Raw genomic sequence first — 22,814 nt, 5'->3', positions numbered from 1 at the left:
TTCAATTTCAGCCCTCCCAATAAACATGTGAGAGAAATAACAGCACCAACAGAACTAACATTCACAGCATTTTAATAGCTGCAAGAGCCCTCAAACACTTTTCCCACATGCTTTCCTTGAAAAAGCCACAGGGCTACTTCCCAGGCAAGGCAAGCTCAGCTTTCAGGTCAGCCCCTCCACTTCTATTTCCTATTGCACACTCAAGATATTTGACAGGGATCTGACAATGCCAAAGCCCTCCTGACTCCTCATAACCTGCTAGACATCCACACCGCACAGGCTAACCGGGGCAGGAATGCCACATGGAAGAGAAGGCTGACAGAGGTCAGGAGACACAGCCATCTTCTTCCTCTGTACAGGTTACACGCAGCTGGCCCTGTCCTAGAGCCCTCCCCAGCAGAGAAGGACAACTGAAAGCAAGCTGCTCAACAGCAGGGTCACGCTTGACTAAAGCCCTAGGTTAGCTGGGGAGGTTAACAAGGTTAACAACCCGTGAGTGGCACATGACATGGAGGATGGAGTGAAGCTGAACAGGTGCACATTTAGGATTATCAGAAATCTGTTCCTACAATGCAAATAAAAAAAAGCCAGAAACACTATAAAGGATTTTTTAAAGTAGCAAATCAGCTGCACAAGAACAAAAAAAAAAAAGAGATGGGAGCAACAAAAGAAACATTTTCCAAATGTTAAGCTAGTTGTCAAGCAGCTGTCAGCCACCCCTCACTCCCTGAAGTCCTTTGATGTAGGCATGATACACCAGCTGTGACTGCTACTAATGTTCCCATGTGTGGCACCACACATCTACCCCCTTTCCAGCAGCAAAGTGCTGGGGAAGGTGCAAGCTGGGTGCGATCTGCTTCCTGCACCTGCCCTTCCTAAGACAGACTGCAAAGCACAGCGTTAAATAAGAGCCATTAAGAAGATGCCCAAAAGCACTGGAGGGATCTAAAGCAGAGCCCAAGTAAGGCCGATCCCCAGGCACACTGCCCTCAGGGCTGTGAAACAGCAAGTGCTAAAAAGAGCAAAACATGCCCAAGAACCTAAGGATGCCCTTGAGAACAAAAGGGTCTTTGGACAGTTCCCTTCTTCAACCCCAGTCTATGTGCACAAGAACTCAAGGCTTTTGCTTCTACAATACAGCAGCTCAGCCTTTGCTTTAACAAGTGTTTCAGAAGCACCTGAGGCAGAAGACAACTGGAGTCTCACACTACAGCTGCTGTTACAGCCCTGTCCTGCATCACCTCCAAGCTTTTGTTCTGGCAGAAGAGGAGGGAGGCTCCCCACTACCAACCTCCCCCTCTCCCTCCCTCACTCGAGAAGGAGCAGATCAGCAGCAAGACCACTCACCCTTTTCCACAAGGGCTTCAATTTCTTCAGCAAAGATCCCCGGGAGAGGTGTGCTGGGAGGTGAAGCCAGGAGCTCTGCAGAGCCGCGTGGGGCCACACCAGCCCAGGAGGTACCACCAGCACACCCCCACTGCGCCAGCGCAGGCAGCCCGCCCGCTGTGCCCGGGGGTGGGCACCCACAGCCACCCGGCCCGTGGGGCCTCCCTTGCCCCGATGGAGGGGCCAGACAGCTGCCACAGGTGGCAATACAGGGTGACAGTAACATTCTTTGCTTTCAAGAACTGAAAAAACAAGTTTCAAAGCCACTTGACACTGGCAGTAGTTTCCTAAAGATCACTGAATGAGGAGGACTGGGGCAGAGAAGTCCCATGGTCCCAGTTCCTCCTTCCTTTGCCCATGCACACACGCACACTCTCACACTACTCTAGCAGTGTTAGTTACTCACTAGCTTTTCAAGGAACAGCTGTGGCACTAAGCAACTGCTCCAGAAGGTTTGTGCTTCCTTTTGCTTTCCCACAGCAGGTAAGGAAGTGAGGGAAGGACAGAAAGCCTTTCTGCACGTGTCATCCCAGAGCTGAGAACAGGAACAGCAGAGAACTGCTTGCTTTCTTCCAAGATCCACAGGCTTTTCCCTCTTTCCTACACTGACATGTAAAAAAATTTAAAAGGGTTACAGCTACCTGCCATCCAAGTCCTGTTCTCACAAAATACCTAACTTCAGCATACAAGACCAAAAAAACAAGGTTAGAGAAGAATGCCTTTAAACAAAGGGGTAGGATATTGCTACTGTAGGAAAAACTACAGGAACCAAAGTGCTGGTTCAGAATTTTGCACTCTCCTCAAAGTTTTTGATCTGAACACAGTACTTAATAGTTTATCTATGAAACATGTCCTGTTGGTTTTTTTCCCGAGAAAAATACTTAAGAGTAAGAGCAAATTTCTTGCAAGTCCTAAGCCTTCCGTCCAAAGGGGTAGGAAAGGGAGACAAGAGAAATGACCACCAAAAAAATAATCTCAAATCCACTATTTGCAAAGGCTTATTTTGAGGTTTGGAGTCAAACATTTTGCTCCAACAAGCCATCACTACCAGCAAGAAAGCAACATTTAGTTTGTTGTTACCTTGCCAGTGCTGTGTTGCCGCAGAAACAGACACAGAGCTTCTCCTTGGAAGGCAGCCACCGTTTCAAGACTCAAACAGTAAGACATCCTACCCCAAGTCTGTTGGCTTTATTCTACTTGTTGATGCACCAGAGTCTGTAATGAGCTTCTCTGGGGATGACACGGCAATACTGATGTAAGTGGAAATACACAAAAGTACTCCAGTAATAACTTTGCAAATGTCTGAAAACATAGCAGCAGCAGACTTCAGAGAGCCACTAAAGACTGCAGATGTGCTCTAGATTACCCTATCCATTTTTAAATCCACTCCCTTAACACATCTTCTCAGCCTCATAGCAAAGGTGGATTGAGCTCTAAGCTAGAGGAGACAGATTTGTGTTGAAGACCATAGAAACTGAGTTTACTCTTAAGTTAGATGCCCTACAAAAATCATACTGAGTCAGACATCTCACCCAGTGACTGACTTAAGCTTGGCAAAAACATCCTTTTGGAAGATCTGCACTCAACCACCACTTTCAATACAGTTTACGATTAAAAAAGGTTCCATTAATTGCGTTTAAATCTGCTGTACTAATTCACATGACCAGAGCCTGCCAGAGCCTTCGGTTTACATAGTCCCATACCTCATAAATACAGAGTTCCCAAGAGCTTTCTGAGAGCAGAAGGCAATAGTTGAGTTGTAAATACCTTGTTCAGAAGCACCTGCTTGGTAACATATACTTAGATTTCCTTTTACTTTAACCTCAAATTTGTTTAAAAAGAAGCCACTCTGACTTATATTTCTCTTATCACACTGAGCATAAGTGGCTATACTAAGGTTTAGAAAGAACATTTTAGCATTTAGTTAAGAACCTAGGTCCTATAACAGACACTTTTAAAAGATGAGGGCATTGAAGAGGAAAGAGTATCCCCAAGAAATGCACCTTTGGATGCACTTCCTTCTCTGCCTTGAAAGAGGATCCTTGCTCTCTGCACACCCTCTGCATTCTTCTCTCTAAAGAGGAATTCCAGCAGTACTGGAGACACTCCAGGCAGCCCCAGGAAACTGCTGCATCCCAAAGGCGGAAGCTTTAGGTTTAAAGCTACATCATGCAGTAAGATTTCAACATTACCTAAAACAGAGAAAGCACTTAATTTATACAATGTTAAGTGCTGCATCCTCACCAGTACATTAAATTATTCATTTGGTATGTGACAGCATATTACTTGAAGTTTTTGTCTTTTTCATAAGAAGTTGTTCTCAAAGGGAACAGGGAAAGATTGTTCTATGACAAGTGGATTTAGCTTGTCAGATAAAAACAAAAGACAAAACCCCACAAAACCCAAAATACAGACCACATCACTCCCCCTCCCCAAACCCCACGTCACGTTTATACACAAAGTCACTAGTACTTATTACTAGACAGAAGGGTTTGCACTAATGCCATCAGGACAGGTATGAGGAGTCACAAAAAGGCAGCCCAGCTGTGAAGGGTTAACATCACAGGTTTTCATAGGAAAGTCCTGCTAGGCAAGGATAAGGCCTTATGCCAGGCTGTGACATTAAGACAACTCTCATGAAAGGTAAGAGATTCTGTCCTGAGCTCACACATGCTCTAGAAAGGTTTTCCTGAGCATGGAACAAAACTGTATTTAGCCATCCCTTCAGCCCCCTTCACATCCTGAACACACGTGCAGGCATGTATGCAGGCAGGCAGCGGCTTCCATTCCAGCCCCAGTCTTTGCTATGTGTCTGCAATATAGACAAACGGAGGGACAAGGGCTAGATCATGGTTTCTTTTTATTTTAAGATGTCACTATTAACACACATTAGTCAAGCTCTCCTAAGTAATCCCCTAGACACCTAGGGAATCTAAAATCCTCTAAGATTTTATTAGCTCAAGAGACCACCATTAAAAATTTTTAGTGTTTATGTAATAAAAGCCTAACAAGCTTTCACTCTGCCAGACTAATGTGCGCTTTAGTGACAATATCCATTTACAAATCAATAATACATCATAGATCATCCCCAGCTTTACCTCTGCAAAGTGCTAAATGGAGTCGATGAACCGTCTATTTACAATTTCAAATCCTAATATATTTACAATAGAAACCAAAAGTATTTAAAACCATTAAATATAGTGTTTAACTCTGCTATATTAGTTTACATGAACACAGCTTACCTCTGGCATCATATTTCCAATGCTAATATTTCTGCCAGTAATTTAAGATTTTTTAAAAAAATTGCTATTCCTGGAGGGAAAAAAATAAAAGCTTAAAAATCAACCCAAAACCTCCAGGCATTTCAGAGCCCTGAGGAATCACCCACCCTAGACAGTCTTCAGGTAGAAGTACTGCAGTGTTCAAGAGAGACTTCCAAACTCCAGGCAAGCCTTTAAAACCTAATGCATATGTAAAACATTAAGAGTCAGTAATCCCTTGAACAGGTTTACTGGAGTCACTGCTACCATTCGGTTTGTACTAATCCGTAGTCAAGAAGGAAACAGCTGCTTTGCTGTTTCTCCCTCCCTTACATTCCCTCCACCCACAGAAAGTGTTTTGTGCACCATCATCCAGAACAGCTAAGTTGGCATTGTCTTCTCTTCTTTGCTGAAAGGCTGAACGGAGCCTGGCTTCACCCATGACAGGCCGGAGACGTGCATGCTTTTGCAGTGTTGATCTTCTGGCTTCTTCTAGGTAGAAGAAAGTTGCAGTCAGAATTATTAGATAGTCCAAACCCTCTTAAGTCCCCATCCACTCTACCTTTGGCAAATCCAAGCATAAAAGGGGCCAGCATAGTTTCCTCTCCTCGAAGAACAGTAAAATGGCTATTGGTTTAATTTCTGGGAATGTGTCTAGGATCTGTAGAACCAACCTGACATTACAGGAGAGTTTTAACAACTTGGTTCATGTACTGCTACCCTGTCACGCCATGAAGATTACAAGAGACTCTTGGAATAGTACCTTTGCTTGGCACTACTGGCCAGCACTACCACATTGCTATTTGCCAGATCTCTTGGTTCTACAGACAGAAGCATCAATCCAAACCAGGACATTTCTGTCGTTAACCTGATGCTGTAACTGCAACACAGGACCTCGTGGTGTTGGGCATACAGTGGAGGAGCACTCCGCTCCACTGAAGGCTGCTGAACGTAAATTAACATGGCAAAAGTACCAACCTGTCCCTTCGCTAAACCATGGAGTTTCTTAGACTTTCCAGGGATGGTCCTTTCCTTCCCTTCCCTGAGCATTTATCACAGATAAATTCTTGAACAGTAACTATTTCTACCCAATGCAATGCAACAAGCATTTGAGACTATTGCAATTTAGAAGAAAAAGCTTCAAGTTGAGGGAGAAAGATGCAACTTTAAGCATCTGTAGATTTAAAGTAGTTTAAGAAGATTAGTATATTAGATACCTGCTCTAGCAGGTCAAAGAAAATGAATAGCTTCGAGGGGGTTTTTATGCATACCAGGAACTAGTCCTGCCTCCACACTGCTATAGGCTCATCAGATCACCTGCATGCCAACTACATCAGACCTGGAATGACACATCAGGTTCTAGAATGTGCTAATTACGTGAGTAGACTTCAAGTCTTTTGCCTGACAAAGTAAATTAAGTAGGCAAGCAAACTGAACCTGCACCACTTCTGTCCCTCCCCATATTTTATGTAAAAGGCAACGCTGCGTGACATCATTGCAGTAACACATCAGACAACAGCGAACAAGAGGGATTAGTTAAGGTTGATCCTGGCAGAGTAGCACCTGCCTCTCACATGCTGCACACAGAACATCATCTAGCAAATGCCATGTGCTCAGATGGGAACAGGGATGTCACAGCCTTTCCTGGGCTACAGTTCTAGAATGGCCTAGTGTTTCCCAAGACATAGGAACTACACAGGTAATAAACAAGGATCCAGGGTTGCAAAAGAAGGGAAAGACAGGATACAGGGTTAAGAATTTCCTTTTACAGGGAAAAGAATGTTCTCGGGTACACTGATATTTTGAAACAAGTCTCCTGAGGCACGGAAGCTGCATCACTCCTGCTATCAGCAAACCACTCGAGCAACTAAAGTACCACACATGCAATAGTTACTGAAGATGTTAGGTTTTGCTTAAAAAGAAATTAACATGCATCTCCCCTCCACCCCAAAAAAAAAAGTCACCATTTGCTACCAGTCTCAGACAAAAGTCACATCCCTTCCATTTCAGGCACCTCAACCCATTCTTTCTCTTTAGATCTTTAATTTAAAGGATAAGAAAAGAGGAGGTAGAGCATGAAGGTGAAGGGGCAGGGGGTAAAGAGTCAAAAGTATTTCTTAATTTTTTATAACAACATCAAGAATTCAGAATCTGATCAAAATATTTTCCTGTGTGCTCTAAGGCTGGAGAAAGGCCACCTTACCTCAGGCCCTGATGTGACTCTGGCAGTTGGGAACATCACTACACTGAGCTTACAGGCAGCAATATATTGTATTAAGATCAGTGTAAAAATCTCATTCATGCAAGAACATGAGTTAAAGCTGGCAGCAAGGAAGACTGAAGTTTGGACTGAAACTTTTCTTTTTTAATTGGGAAAAAAGCAGCAAACCACACCACAGCTCTAGCGCAAGGAGCCCAAGTCAGTTACTGAAACCTTCAGAGTGCATTTCCTTGCCAGTCCAGGAAAGATAAGCACCATTTCAGAATCCCCAGGCACTACAATTGGACTGACTTGTCATGCCACTGAGTGCAGACACAAATTCAGTCAGCTCTTGTCAAATGCAAAGAAATAATGAAAAAAAGCCCACAAAAAAAAAAAGATCAAGCCAACCCCTCTCCCCTCCAAAACAAAAGGTGTTGCTCAGGTGAAAGCTGTACATGGCAACACATTCTTGCTGTAACAGTACCAGTGCTTTGAGAGAAGTAACTCTAAGCACCCTTTGATTAGCTGACATCTTATTAGAAATGGTAGTGTTAAAAATGTGAGCAAAGTACTCTGCTTGCTGCTTCAAAAAGTTTGGAATGAGAAGAATGCCCTGCAGCTTTGACTTGGTAAGGAACAATCTCCCAACAGAAAAAAAAACCAAAGAAGTTGGGGACTGTCAGGTTATACAGAAGTGGTAATGGCCAGAGGCAGGACAAGCTAACAGGCAGTCAGCAAATATCTTCTTTCCTCGCCCTTCCATCCCCAAACAAAAAAACCTGCCTGGTGTGCCAACAGTTGTACTAACAAAGCTTTCTAGCTGGCTAAATGATTAATTGCTTAACACACTGAAGTTAGAACAGTGACATAAGTGCTTAGTTAGGAGACCGAATCAGTTTTGGCATGCCTGCTGATCCAAAGGAGGGTGAATAAGGTCTGTCTGGTACACTTTCAAAGACAGGGAACCTTTCTCCCTTTATCAGGCAATAAACCTTTACTACAGTGAGATTCTGGACTTTACACATACCTTCTGAGTCAACATCTTCTCTCTAGCTTCATCATGTATAGCTGGATTCCACGGAGAAAAACTACAGGGAAGGTAGAGTTATCTCTTACTTTGCATTTTTGCAAACTACAGCATAGACAGAGCAGAAAGCAGCAATTTTCCTTGGTTTAGTTTGGGGAATTTCAAGTAAATCACAAGTCTGGAGTTTTCAGTGTTAAAACATATAATTAAGAACTATATTCACACTGTCATGCATCTTTTCAACAAGAAATATTTAGGGTTTTTTTTTTGCAATGAGAACTGGCAATTCAGCAGGTGGCTACATGAAACACTACTCGTATTCACTACAGAGCTGACTGCTCCATCCCCCATGCAGCCAAGCTTGAGTATTTTAGAAGTATGACAAAAGCGACAGTCATGCAAACTGAGTTCAGGAAAGCCCCAAAGCAATGTTTACTTCATGGATATTTCTACTTGGAGGGAGGTGGGTTGTTTGGGGGGTTTTATTGATTTTTTTTAAGTCTTGGTTGCTTAGTGAAAAACACAGTAAACACAAGTGTCTGGTTACATTTAAGATTCACTCAACAGTAAACAGAAGGAAATGAGAGTAGGAATATTCAAACTATTGCTATAAAGGTAAGAAAATAAAGAGGTCAGTCAACTTGGCAGAAAAAGGCTTCAAATCAACAGCTACACCAAAATCTTTCTCAAAACATTTGGATACAGCAAACTTGCTCATGGTACTTACATGATTGCATAGGGATCCTCTATTTTGGGCTGATCAAATAAATGACTGCTGCACAGTTTGACACTGTCCACCACCTTACTTTTGAACAGCTGAATATCTTTTTCATACCTGCAAGAGAAAAGTAAGTAATATTAAGTAATTGCAAGGAGGCAGAGATTTGCTCTAGAAGCACAGACTTGGCAAAGCCTCAACTTTAGTTCCTAGTACAATCACCTCTGGAGGTAGAGACCATGAACTGAAACAATTTTACAAACTTCTTGCTTCTGCAAGTCTGTGCAAAAATCTCTTAAGAGACCATGTCTATACACACGGAAGATACTTACAGCACTGCAGCCTCAGGGTTCAGAGGACTAGTTGTATCAATCTTGTAGAAAACTCTGCGAGCATACATTAATACTTGCCATATGTGATTATGATTTCGCCTAAAAGAACAACACACAATGAGAAAGGAACAAACTTCTTTCAAATTATACATCAGTATGTTATCACTAACCTCCATTTTGCAAATGCTCTTTTCACATCCAGTTCACCAGATAAAGGATCTACTAGCGGATGGAAGACAGGCAGATCAAAAACCAAACGCTGCATTAGAAAAAAGAAATTCATTATGACAACTTCAATCCTAATATTAAAACCACCAGGTGAAGGTCAGTCAGATGTTGTTTCCACATACTAATTAATTGTTACTGTATTAAAAGCAAGCAACTTGAATGGATGCATACCAACGGATGCATAAAACTGTAACCCAGCACACCCATGCTACATGCAGGGTCTTGTCCCCTCTCACACACTTATCACCAAATCAGGAAACTAATCCAGCTAACTGCACAGGCACGAGTGCCAACACAGGCAAGAATATCAGATAAGATCAGATTGAAGGTGTTTTTCTGGTTTAGCTATTTGTGACTGAAAGCTTTTTACATACTTGAGCTACAATCAACACCTTCTTTTATCCTACACACTTTAAAGTAAACTCTGCAGTGACACCATGGTGTCTTCAGTTCTGTACAACTAGTTTCCTCCGGTGTTTGTGCATTTTTCCAAAAGAAAACTTAGTTTCAGTGGGAAGGTTTTAAAAGCCCTACGCTAGCAAAAGAACAATGGCTGCATGGGAGATACTGAAGTCTAATCTTTGAAAGAAACTGTTTCCTACTAGTTCTGTCCTTTTATAGGCAATAGCTTTACACAAAACTTGATACCCAGCAGACAGCTTCCTGACACAGCAACTTGTTCTCAGCTACAGCAGTTATATACACTTGTCCCCCAATCTTCCTCTAAAAGAAATCTACCCAAAGAGGGCCAGCTGCTCTGCTCTGGAGAGTCAGATTGCCACAAGATTACTTTTTTTTCATTGATGTAGTTACTTGGATACTTTTTCCTGAAGAGAAAAACAGATGAAACATAACACCGTATTATCTCCTCTTCCCTTTGTTTCACCAACATTCTCCTTACATTCTTTTAGTTCTTTGTTTCAATGTAATTTTAGGAGAGACAAGAAAACCCGCAGTACTACAGCAAGCACAGTACAAGCACCTGGATTTTATGTTCCAGTATATCACTATTCAGAACTCGGATACTTCTTTAAGTGTTTCAATGTTAACTACCTTGCTGAGGAAGTAGCAGATCAAGAGTTGAGGTAAAAACCTGTTCATTACTTAATACTCTAATGCATCTAACCTCAGGAATTTCACTCTACGTTAGCCTCAGTAATCAGAGTAACAGGATTCCTCCACAGATGTTAGGAAATATGTACAAGACACTGCAAATGAGGCCAGCCAGCTGAACAAAACTAGTTCAAGAAAATGAAAAGCTAATTGGTACATTATCTTTAACAGAAAGTCATACTTAAAACACCAGAACACAAGGAAAACCAAAGACACACACAACCACTTACCGGGCAGTCTCCATCTGGGTAATTATCAGGAATATAGACAGTAAATTTAAACACACCATCCTGGTAGAGCCCATGTCTTATGAATATTACACCAAACCACACTGCAAGTGAGAAAGTTTGCTTGAGTGAAAGAATTTTAAAATAAATATATATAAAAAACTTTGAAAGTTAAGTTTAAACTTACTTAATGCTGATCGGTAAGATGGCTGCACGTAGACACCTGGCAATTTCTGCTTTACAACCAAGGTACTGCAATAAGAATCAGTATTTAGAATAGCTCCACAACTACACTAAGTCTACAGCAAGCTGACAACAGTAAACCCAGAATGTCCTACCAATATCTCCGCAGGGGACTTCTGCAAATTTACACTCAATTCCCAAGTGCAGATTGCTCACAGGAGGAAGTGGCAGAGAACTAGTGAAAGCATATTCTTTCACTCTTGCTTTTCCTACCCCTCCACTTAGAGAGTTACTAATAGGAAACATTATTTCTCCTGAGAAAACTGTAAGTAGAGAAGTAGAAATTTGTCCCCCAGTAGATGCATTTAACGCATGTCAGTACTGCAATTTCTACTTTTCTACCAAATTCCCAGTTTCAAAGTACAGAAGAAAAAAGTAATTTTGAACACAGATTTGCAGTCAATTGTAGTTAATTCTGAAGTGTGACCAAACTTTTAACCTCATTATTAAAACAAGTAGTTTTTCAGTTCTAGATGAGACTATGCTACAGGTCAAAAATTACACTGGTAACTGAAAAAAGTAACAGCAAATAAAAAAGGACAGTCGAGGAGCAGGGCATGTTAGATCTGGAGCAAGTGATTCCAGACATCTCATCAACAGCATGGATGAAGTCATTTTCCTAAAAACTTGCACTTATTTGCTATTTCACCTCTTGCAATGATAACGCAGTAACAATCTTCAGTCATGAATGATCAGTGCATTATGAAAAGAGTTTCAACCACTCTGTTCGCCTTTTAGGAAAGTCCATTTGATAATCAACAGTACTACTGAGGCAAAATGCATGAAATGTTTTTCAAACCAAAGAGCACAAAAAGCTGCTAGTGAGTTTAACCAGCTGTAGTTGTATGATATGCAGATTCTCCTGGACACTATAAATGATAAACCAAATTATTCATTTCATCAATTTTCCAGTTACTTGACATATAGGTCCATTAAACCGAACTCCACATGCTTGCACAAATAAACAATAATCTTAAAGCAAAATATTAACAGTTTTCTGCTTACAATTTCCACAATATCCATTATTATTTCCCTAATAATGAATTTGTTAAACTGGAGGAGTTTACATTATGATATAAATGTATTTCTGCATAATGCAGAAATCTTTCTTCGATTAAGAAGTTAGGGTCAGTTCCCTAAAAAAATTATTAATGTTCTGAGAGTTTTCACTTTCAATGTAATGGTTAAATGCAAGAACTGAGACTTAGTGTTGCATAATGACTCCAGGGATTTCATTCCAAAAGGCACTACATACTTGAGAATCCAGTATGTCTATTACAGAGGAAGTCCCCTCAGCTTTGTGGCACAAAACAGTTTATGTAACTTTATATAACTAGGAAGGTTTGCAGACAAATAAGATATTTGTATGCTCCTGCAGCAGTCTACAAATCACTAGACTGGATCAAATGCAACTGATTCAAAGAAAGGTATTTAAAAAATCATCACACTAACTCCTCCCTCATAAGTTTCCTGTTAAATATCACTGACAGACAGGAAAGAATACAGTCTTCCTAATACCCATTTAGTGAGCCGTACCAGGCAACATTCAAGTGCTCTGTGTAACAACTGAAGGAAGCTCCCACATCCTAACTCCATTAAACATTACTATACATTCATAACCATATTCCCACTAGATATCTGCTTGCTTCTCTTTTAATACTTTTCTAAAAAATTTGGTATTTCTGACCAAAAAGCTATTAGGATAACTGGTCAGGATGCCTAAACCCAAGATGTGTTTACTTCAAGACTGAGAAACTGCATCTAAACACACCCCTTAAAAATCTCATCTCATTCTCCTCTCCCCTTCTACCTCAAGAGATTTAAACTGCTGTTCCAGAAAAAGAATTTAGTGGAACTTCAGTTTTACTGCCTTCTTCAAGGACTGTGGCAGAGACACTGCAAGAACTAGATCCCTGCATGTTCTTCTCCCATTGAAGCATAAGCACAGTGACCTGATAAAGACAAAAAAGTGAAAACCTACAATTCTGCAAGAAGAGAATACTCCAAGTAAAAAGGCCCATAAGAAGCATGTGTTCCATTTGTTGACTGGGATGCCGCAGCAGGTGAAGCAGGCTTAGTTATTGGCACAGCATTCTTTGGAATAGAAGGCAACTGTTTCTTTGTAGAGGCTCGTAGAGGACTGGTTCGCAGCTCTCCACTCAACGTTTTCTCTTCAGTGTCAGGTCTCTGTTAGATTAAAAGAGAAACACAAGATTACAGGCCATATTTCATAAACATTTAACATATGAATATATTTTAGGACAGGTTTAAGCCTGATCTTACAAGTTTGGCCAATGAAACATATCTTGGGTTTCAGTGTTCTTTTGCTTGGGGGTGGTGGGGTGGAGGTTGTGTCTCTTTGGGGTTTGTTTTAAATATGCTTTTATTCAGTCAAACCTGGCCTACAAGCACAGAAGTAATCAATGCTGGACAGGAAATCTGCAGATTAGGACAAATGCTTAAGAAGGCTTACATTTATTTAGAAAATGGAACCAGATAGTCTATAACATCAGCTTAGAAGTCAATCTATTTCTAGCACACAGTGCATCAAGATAAATCATTTCTAATGACAAGCATTCCCATATTCTAGACTTCAGAGAACCTTTAAAAGTAGTATAGTAAGCCCGAGATGCAAGAAGAACTTTCTACGGAAAAATTCATGTATTTCACATCCTGCCTGTGCTTAACACAGCAACATCCCACTTGGAACTGATTGTACAGCCCATTCCCACTGTGAAAGAATCACACTGACAGCAAGTTTAAATGGCTCTGCCATAGCAATCTTTTTATGCTTATGCTGTCTTTTATCAAAAAAGACAAAACCTTTTCTACTTAATTGGTTACTCCTACACTCCTAGTGAACACACTACGTACAGACCTCAGACTCATTCTACAGATCGCCAAGACAAACCTACAGGCTATAGACTTGTGATTAGACTAGCTGTGGTGACTAAAGCGCTTGAGATTTGGACTAGTAACAACAGCTATGTTACAAGCATCAAAGTTATATAATAGGTCCTAGCACTAAATTCCTGAGAAGTGACTAACCCTAGAACTATCATGCTTTTATCACTGCTACAATCTAAAGCAGCAATAGCATTATGGAGGCACAGTTTTGTCAACACTCACTGCACATGCAGTGCCTGGCTAATGTCTATATAAGACAGTAAACAAATGTCCTAAGAAACGAGTGTTTCAACCATTTGAACAAGTCTGTTTCATCTTTCCTACAATGCTTCAGGTAAGAAAAGTCAACAAGCTCTGGAGTAGACTTCATGCACAGGCACACTGCAGTTAATGAAGCTCAAAGCTAGCTTACACTTCTATTGCAGATGATCACAAACCTCAGGATAAAACACAGACTTCAACTGTATTTGTAGATTGCCCGATGGTCTTTTCCAGAACTACTACCACCCCTCAATGCATGCTGACACCTTATGGCATTCATTCATTAAGTACCTTGCGCACAGAACTCGTAGACATGCTCCAGAAAGGGTTCATAACGTGTATTCCAAACAAAGGACTGCAACTTCTTGGTGTCTTCAGAGTATCCTCAGGCCCCTCTGGTTTATACCCTAAAAATACACAGAATGAATATGCATTCTAAACAGGGCTCAATATATAAATAGGATTCAGATGTAATTCTGCAGCCAGCTTTATACTTCTATAACTTCAAAACAAAACTTCTTGTAGTTGAGTGAAAATAGTTAAAGTTGCCCAAGCTCTATTACATATTAGACTCCAGGACAGTAATATAGTTGTCTATGAAATATTTTTTACGCATGAATCCCTGCCTTATTTCTGCTAAAAACACATTCTAGATTCTACATTCCATGGTTTATCATGCCAACTGGAAAAAAAAGACCGTCTGTTGACTCAGCACAGTCAAGAAAGATCCTCTACACATGCAAATATTAAGAAGTTATCACTTCACCATTTCAGTCCAGCACCAGGCAGTACTTCAACAGCTAACTCTTGTAGCATGGTTAAGAGCTGTCCCTCACACACACTGATGACTTTGGATGTTTCTGAAGCGCTCCAGTTTGAAAAAATCTCTGCTATTCCTACTGAAAGAGATGATCCTCCCATTGAGTTTGCATCACGTCTGTGTCATTTTGTTTTCAACTGCATTGGAACATCACCAGGAACAGACAAAGCCACAGAACCCAGAAGTTCTTCGGTAGCTTATTTGCATTATGAGCACTAAGGCTTAATGCTCTGTAGATCAGCAGCTCAGCAACGAGGACCTCAGCAGTATTTGGAGTTTCAGTGTATCATCCATCTACTGCATATGTCCTTGGTTTTCTTTCTTTTTTTTAAGTTTTCCTATTATTTGTGCAAGAATTCTAATCTACAGCACCTCTTGTCTGGCACCACCTATTTCCTCCTCTTTTTCCTCCAGTTCTCCTAGTTTCCCTTCCTCTTCCCTCCCCTCCCCCCCTATTTCTGGCTCCACTAAGTAAGGTTTTGAGGCAATTCACTTTACTCAATTTCTTTAACAGGAAGTTGTATAACACCGACCAAGGCAATTCACAGGATGTGAGAGAAATAGAGAGAATGGCACAGGCTTCTACTGTGGTCAACGCTTTTTCTACAGTAAGCAAGGTACCACCTGTTCACCCATTGCTTTGATTATAGTTTATAGAGAAAATGGTAACATTATGATCAAAAGTCTTCCTAAAAGAAAAATTAATTTTAATCTTTTTTCTTTAACAAGAGCCAATTTATCCAAAGGAAGTCTAGCAATGGTAAATTTTAAAATAAACATTGATACCAAGTCACAGATATCCTTCTATAATATATAGCAGCCAAGTATTTGAAAAATGCAAGCACCATTCAGAAAAGTGATGATAACTGATTTCCCCACCCCAAAATCATCTCAAACATTCACATTCCAGTACACATGGTTCCTGCAGATATTATTTCTCTTCAGCAGCCAGAGTCTCACATCATTCTGAGCCACTGAAAACAGAAAGTCAAAGCATAACTACTGTGCTGGGGCATGCCCTGCAATAGCAGGGAGAAGATATTTTCACTTTCCCCCCCATGTCCTGTCTGAAAAGCAGAGCCACACCAGAGGGCAATGCCACAGGCCTTCTCTCCTCCATGAAACACCAGCCAGACTAAGACAGCAGGACACACTTTGGGTGTACCTTGTACCTAGGAAGGTACAAGACATCTCCTCAGGAAACTCCAGTGTAAGCAGAGGGTGGAGGAACTGACACCAAAGGGAGCACCTGAGTGCTACAGCTTTGACAAGAGAAAAAAGTGCTGGCACCTGAGGTGCAGGCTGGAAAACAATTAGCTGGAATCTGGAGGGATTATTGGGTTTGGGATTTTTTTTTTTCTTTCTTTGTTTTGGGCTGGTGTTTTTTTAAGACAAGGTAATATAAATTGCATTACTCCAGAGACAGGAGATACAGGAGTTAAGGAGGACAAAGAATGATGTACGTATATAAAAAATAGCCTGACCTACTACCAGCGAAACAGGGAACTGATCTAGAAGCTTGACAACTGGTGCTAGACAGACTTCAGTCACTGACTCCACCTTTCCAAAAGCCGCTGTGCATCTCAGTACACTTTCAGCTTTGTTAAAAAGCTTTTCATTATATAGAGATGACTACTTACAGGCTATTAAGAGCATTTTATATCTTCAAATAAAACATTATTTTAACTCTAGTTAAACTACAGAGTAACTTCCAGAGAGTCTCCCACACCAGTCTCATCTTTTATCCAGTTGCTTGCCAGTAATAAGTCATACATGGTGTTGTCCTAAACTTACTGTTAAACTGTCTCCAGTCTCATTCACCTGTTAAAATATCATTTATGATTGAGAACTAATAACCTCATAGTACCAGTTTCCTAGAGGAGGGTCATTTAAAAAGCCTTTTCAAGGCATTCAAGTTTGCTTATTTCTAATCACACCCACTCCTTCTAGCTAAGCCACACGGGTAGAGAACGTTGTCAGTACAAAAAAATTGATCTGCAACTGCTTATGCTCTCTAATGCCTTCACCTCACAGTTTACCACCCCACATTAATCACAAGAATAATTTTTAAAAATATTGAAAAAATAAGTAACAGCACATTTAAGTTAGACTATTTATCCTACTTGTTACTATGTCAGAGGTCTGCAGCAGACAAGGAGAGCCAACTCCCAGTACCATTAAGTGGAATGTCTAGGCAGTTTGGTCATCCAGTCTTACATGGTGCTACAGTGTCTATGACAAGATACCTGCCATTACAGTATCTTATGGTGCAACTACTGAAATCATGGACTTCCCAAAAACCCAATACACTCTCATTTTTATGAAAAAAAAACATTCAAAATCATCACTCACTCTCACACTGTCATCGTTCACAGTGCCTCATCTAAGAACAGGCTTAATAGCATGTTGCTCACTAATATGTTCTACTAATTTCTACTACTTCACGAATAGGAAGTAACAGCAACCCTCCTAAGTGGTCCTCCTCACATGGGCTTTTTATAGGTATTTATTTCACTACCGTTTTTCTTCTAGTACAACAGCAATTAAAAAACCCCACACAACACAAATCTGTGAAGAAACACTATTCCAAATGCTGCTTCTTGGAAAGGCCGCCTAGCTTCTGTGCAGCCTGGGCATACCAAGGTTCTGTCACAAGCGGACTACGAAAGCCACCTGCTGCCAGGCACAGCCTCATGCTGACGTTCACCAGCACCAAGGCACACAGTGCACGAGAGCAGTCAGAGAGAGGGTAAACTCAGGCAGTACTCCATCAGCACTCTAAAATACTTCAAAACCCAAAGTTATCACTAAGGAAAAACTAAATGTTAAGTGCTTTGTTTTTCACCTTTGCTTGCTCCACACTAGGTATTTTCATTAAAGATTACTTCTATTACTTACACCTACTGTCATACCACGTGTCGTATTTTTCCCCTGTCATCAGCAAACTCATTAGATTAGATACAACACTAAACCAATTTGACAAAAACTTCCATCTGCCTGGAATACAGCACTTTTCTAAAAACTGTCTGGAAACATAAATGATTCCTCTAGAAGAAAACAAATAACATATAGACAAACATACAATACAGATTTTTGTATATACGTTTTTACACATTTTATTTCATACCCCAAAGCGAACAGAACCACTCCTACACTTGAAAATAAGGAGCAGACTGGGCAGAGCACTAGAGAACAATACATGTTTGCCCAGCAACTGTAACCGTCAGTCTACACCAAATCTCATTTCTCCTCAGCACACCCACTCCTGGTCTTCTCAGGACCCAAGGGCTTCACTAGCCCACCCCTTAACCTACTGGCCAGCCCGGCAGCCGCTGGCTGGGTGCAGGCAGCGAACAGGAACGCTGACCAGCCAAGCCTGTTTACCAACCCTTCCTCCACGGGTGGGTTACACCTTGCACATCGACACCTGCTGCGGTGACTTCACTCCTCTAACACACTCCTGAAGGAGTCTACGCCATCGAAAGCAGCTCATATACAACAGCTAACAGCTAAAAGAGACAAGGGGGTGACCCGGCAGCACTGGCAGGAGAGTTGGGTTTCCGGAGGGGGCTGTCACCTGCAGGACGGGTGGGTCACAGGACGGAAAAAACCCAGTTCTGCCAAATGCCGGGAGCTGAGCGGCGCGAAGCCTCTCCTGTCAGTCCCCGGCGGCATTTCGCGGCCAGGCCAGGGCTGCGCCTGCCACCGCGGAGCGACGCCGTTCGCAGGGCCGTGGAGGGAGGCCCGCCGGGCTCCAGCCCCGCCGGCGGCCGCCCCGAGCGCCGGTGCCCACCCCCGTCGCCGCTCCCCGGAGGAAGGGGGCCGCGCGGGCCTCAGGCGGCGGGCGACCGGTCCCCCGGCAGGGACGGGGCTGTCCGGGCCGGCAGACGCGCTGCGCGGCGGTGGCAGCTACACACGGGAGAACGGGCGGACGCCGCCCGAGCCCCTCCTGGCGATAGGCGACGGCTCCGCGGGGCGCAGACAGGCGACCCGCGGCCGGAGCTGTCCGCCGCCCTCCCGTACCGGCGGGGACCGTCTCCCTGCGAGCGGCGCCACGCTCGGGAAGGCCCGGCCCGGCTGCCACACTCAAGCGCGCACGCTCACCCGCGCCAAGGGTCCCGCCGCTCCGCTGCACGCGCGGCCCAGGCCCCGCCAGCCGCCGCCACTCCCCCCTTACCCCCGCCGCTGCCCCATTTAAAGCCCGCCCCTCGGCATCGCACATCCGGGCCCGGCCTTCCTCTCGGCCAATCGCCGCACGGCTCTTCCGGGAAGGACCCGCGGGGCGGGGCGACGGGGACAAAGCCAGCCAATCGCAGCCGCGGTCCTCTCCGGGGCGCACCGAGGCCGGCCCCTCTCCTGTCACGGCGCGGGGCGGGCGGCGGCTGAGGATTCCGTCGTGGGGACGGGGACGGGGACTGGCCCGGCGGCCTGTCCGTCCTGGGGCGGGCGGACCAATGGGGCGGTGATGACGCACTTGTCACACTCTCAGCAGGAAGAAAGCGCTGGGGCTGGACCTTAGAGAAACGAACCCTCTCATTGGCCGGCGGCGGGAGCGGGGCGGCGTGCCATTGGCCGGCGGGCCGGGGCGGGCGCGGCCGTCCGCCGGCGGCAGGCGGGGCGGGGCGGGGCCGCGGCCCGGCGGGTCCGGAGGGCGCCGGCGCTGCTGCAGAGCCGCCGCCGAGCCCGCGGAGGGACGGGGCGCAGCCGCACCGGCAGGGCGCGGGCCGCGGCGTCTGTCCGCCTGCGTGCCTCTGTCCGGGCAGCACCTGGCAGCACCGGGGGCGAGGTGGCCGCGCTGTGCGGCGCCGCCGGGGAGGGGGGACTGCGGGACCGCCGCACGTGTGGCCTGAAAGGGACTTGAAAAAAGGCAGAGAAGGGCGTAACGCTGGGTGCGGGGGCAGCGGCTGCCTCCCGGGCCGGAGCGGGTACGGGCAGCTGCGGCTCGGGGCAGGGCGGGTGTGCGCTCGGGGCTGCGGGGCCCCACGCCCGGCCACGGCGCACCCGGCGGTGCGTGTGCGAGCCGAGAGCGCGAGCGGTGACTTCACCCCTCAGGCTTCTGCCGCTTTCTAGCAGCTTCTGAATATCGGCATTTTGCAGAACACGGTTTAGCTGGATTTTTTTCCTTACGGAAGTTAATAATACCAGCTTACAATACTATCGCTAAGCAGGTGTACGCACGCACACACAGGGTGTTAGTTTATAGTTAACTATACCTATACGTGTATATATACACAAAAGTTACCTCTAAAACCACTGAAGGAGAAAAATAAGAACAAAACTTCATTTGTAATTGGTCTTTTCTGAGCCATGTAGAGCAATTACCAAAATGCTATACTAAACTGGAATTTGTCAGCGTTTAGAAGATGACAACAAAATCCATGCTATCTCACGTATGAAAATTACAGACAAAATTAAAAATCAGTGAATACAGGGTGGATTTTCTTTGTTCCTAAGCTGAGCAAAACTACCATGCTATGATTATATTTTGTCTCAATGATTGTAACCTTCTCCTATCTTCTGTTCTCAAAATGCCACCTTAAAGTCTTCAGTCAGTTAATAATGTCATTATTCTGGCCTAACCACTGTCTCTAAAACCCTTCTGCAAACCCTTGTGTAATTTCCTGTTCCTTAGTGTTTCAAATGAAAGCTCTTTGCCCACACCCCTGAAATGCCGCACAACTTCATTTAGGTTCATATCCTAAATTATCTGCCTCCCACCGCTACATGCAGTAGCAGTCACCCATTACCTCCTTTTCTTTCCTGGTCTCTTGCCTGCTATACATATTTTATTTTTTCTGCTCTAAATCTTTTCCCACCGTCTCTCCTTTGAAGGTTACGTTTCTAGACATCTTTTTTACACGGTTACCTTCATCAGTGGTCTTCTCTGACCTAATCATTCCTTAAAGTGTCTTGCCCTTATCAGGTCCCGATCTTGCTAAAGAGTGCAAAACGCTCGTTAAATGCTCATTTACACTTTATGTAGATGTCATAGATCTTATACTGCAAAATTCCGTGTCTTGAACATTTTAGTGTTGAGTGTACATGTTCAGGATGTTGCAAAACTATATCACAACCCTAATGTGCATAATATTTTAACTTCGAGACCAAGGACTGAGAGGAATACTTTATTGAGCCATTGAACACAACACTGTTAATCTTCCAAACTCCACTATACTCCAAAATTTCCTATTTTACCAACTACAGAAAGAACAAAACAAGACAAGAAATAAACTATTTTTTGTCTAATACATTTTCTTAGTGCTCTTTTTCTGAACCACTAATAAGGAAAACCTTTCTTCTTCTGTTTTTACTAGAACCATCTGTAATTAATGTCCAGATCTTCAACACCATTTGTGTGAACCCAGAAACAGTATCTGTTTGCAATCTGGATGCAAGGTCATCACTTTAAATAGTGTCTCTGTGCTCAAATGATGCTAAAAGTTTTCCTAAAATATCAAAGCACTCTGGTTTAGGTCCCCAGGTTTTGTTGCACTGTTCTGTCCTGTGTATGATCAAGTGAGGAAATCTGAACACATGGCTTTCAATAAAATACGACAGTAAATCTTTCAGCGTGTGCATAAACCTCACTTAGCAGTACTGACTGTACAACTGCAGTGTAATAAAATTTATTCCCTCTTCTGAAACCCAAAGCCATATAGATGTCCTCAGGTGAGCTTTAGGTATCAGGAAAGTTAAACAAATACATAGTTTATCCACTGGTAAATCAGTAACACCGGAATAACTGAACTTAAATATAATGACTTCGAAGAGGAATGCTGAGAGTTGTCCTGCAAGCTGAGCTAAAATACAGAAGCCTCAAAAAATTACGTGGTAGTCTAGATTCCCTTCTTGGTCATACCAGATCTGAATGAATTCTACTTAAAAAAACCTTTGTATTTTGACCGGTAGAGGAGAATAATCCGGCCTAGAATGTTTTTTGTGTCTTGCTTACCTTACGAAGGTTTCTTTCCCTATGGCTTGGTACCTGTAGAAAATATTAGGAGCTTAATACAAGTTTAAACAACCTTTAGATACATTTTTCCCTACCTTTTGCTACTTTGTATCAGTTTCACCCCAAAGTAAGGAATTTCTTTTAAAACAATGTTTTTCGGCTAGCACAGGAAAAAAGTGCTGGCCAAGATTTTCCCCAGTAGGTATGCGCACACCGCAAAACCTTATCTGCTCGTAACCCGAACCGAAACTTGCCAAGACCCACCTGCATCTCCGTGGCAGAGGGCCGTGTGGCTCAAGGCGTGTTCGATGTTGAGCCTGCAAAGAGGCCGCCCAGCTCGGCCGGGCTCAGCTCGGCCGGGCTCAGCCCGGGCCCCCCCCGCCGGGCGGGCGCAGGCCGCGGCTCGGCCCCGCCGCCGCACCGGAAGTCAAGGCCGGCGCTGCCGGCGGCGTCAGGGGGCGCCCAGCGCCGACAGGGGGCGCCCCGCAGCTGCCGCAGCCGCTCGCTGCCCGCCAGCGGGCAGGGGGTCGGCCTGCGCCGCGGGGCGGCGGGCGGGACGGGCAGGGCTGCTGCCGCGCCGCGGGGCGGCGGGCGGGACGGGCGGCGCGGTGCTGCCGGCTGCCGACCCGGGCCTGTGCTCATGGCCCACTGAACCCCCCTGGGTCTGCAGGAGACCGAGAGCTGGATTTTGAAAAGTAACCTGCAGAACGACACCAAACATGACCTACCTGGTAACTACCCATGTTAACGTGACTTTTCCCTCTAAAAATGCGAAGGTGAACGGCGGTATTTTCTCTTTTTCAAAGCTAATAAGCAGAATTACAAACATGGTTAAAAACCTGAACTCTGCTCCTGAACATCTTTTTTTGTACTTTCAAGCACAATTCCTCTGTGTACCAGAAGAACATCCTACCAACACTTTATAGAACAATCTAAGTAAAAATAAAAGCTGTCAAGTAGTCAGTTTTGATTTTTTTTCCCCTTACCTCTGTGAGATGGTGTATTTTCTGATGCAGGGAGTATTTGAAATTTCTCCATGCTGGTCTCTATTTGTATGATTACTGAATGGCGAATGTGGATTTGCTGATAACAGGACATACCCTTCCAGTAAACCAAGAGAAATGATCAGACCCCTAA

General features: G+C 43.8%; 1 protein-coding gene across 3 annotated transcripts; it reads right to left on the bottom strand.

Annotated features, from left to right (window-relative positions):
- Positions 1-4,237: 4,237 nt before the first annotated feature.
- Positions 4,238-22,079, bottom strand: AKTIP (AKT interacting protein). 3 transcript variants are annotated; one of them, XM_074913507.1, is made up of 11 exons: positions 21,942-22,079; positions 21,678-21,710; positions 14,197-14,312; positions 12,719-12,924; positions 10,682-10,746; positions 10,498-10,598; positions 9,097-9,185; positions 8,927-9,025; positions 8,604-8,711; positions 7,877-7,937; positions 4,238-5,138 (listed from the first exon to the last, which is right to left on the bottom strand). In XM_074913507.1, exons 3-11 carry the CDS (start codon positions 14,236-14,238, stop codon positions 5,028-5,030), a joined length of 882 nt encoding a protein of 293 aa, XP_074769608.1. In that variant the 5' UTR covers positions 14,239-14,312; positions 21,678-21,710; positions 21,942-22,079; the 3' UTR covers positions 4,238-5,027. The 3 variants fall into 3 exon arrangements, with proteins under 3 accessions (XP_074769608.1, XP_074769607.1, XP_074769610.1); XM_074913506.1 differs by lacking the exons at positions 21,678-21,710; positions 21,942-22,079 and adding an exon at positions 18,830-18,919; XM_074913509.1 differs by lacking the exons at positions 21,678-21,710; positions 21,942-22,079 and adding an exon at positions 18,830-18,919 and having other exon boundaries at positions 4,238-5,135.
- Between the last annotated feature and the right edge of the window lie 735 nt (positions 22,080-22,814).

The sequence above is a fragment of the Athene noctua genome, chromosome 9 (assembly GCF_965140245.1).
Source record: "Athene noctua chromosome 9, bAthNoc1.hap1.1, whole genome shotgun sequence".
In the NCBI taxonomy this organism is placed as follows: Eukaryota; Metazoa; Chordata; class Aves; order Strigiformes; family Strigidae; genus Athene; species Athene noctua.
This window is presented reverse-complemented; position numbering and strand designations above follow the sequence as displayed.

Coding starts and splice junctions, on each gene's coding strand:
- AKTIP (XM_074913507.1), bottom strand. CDS start 14,238: ATGAACCCTTTCTGGAGCATGTCTACGAGTTCTGTGCGCAAG. Junction 12,925..14,196: donor CTACGAGTTCTGTGCGCAAG/GTACTTAATGAA, acceptor TTAATCTAACAG/AGACCTGACACTGAAGAGAA. Junction 10,599..10,681: donor ATCTTACCGATCAGCATTAA/GTAAGTTTAAAC, acceptor TCTCACTTGCAG/TGTGGTTTGGTGTAATATTC.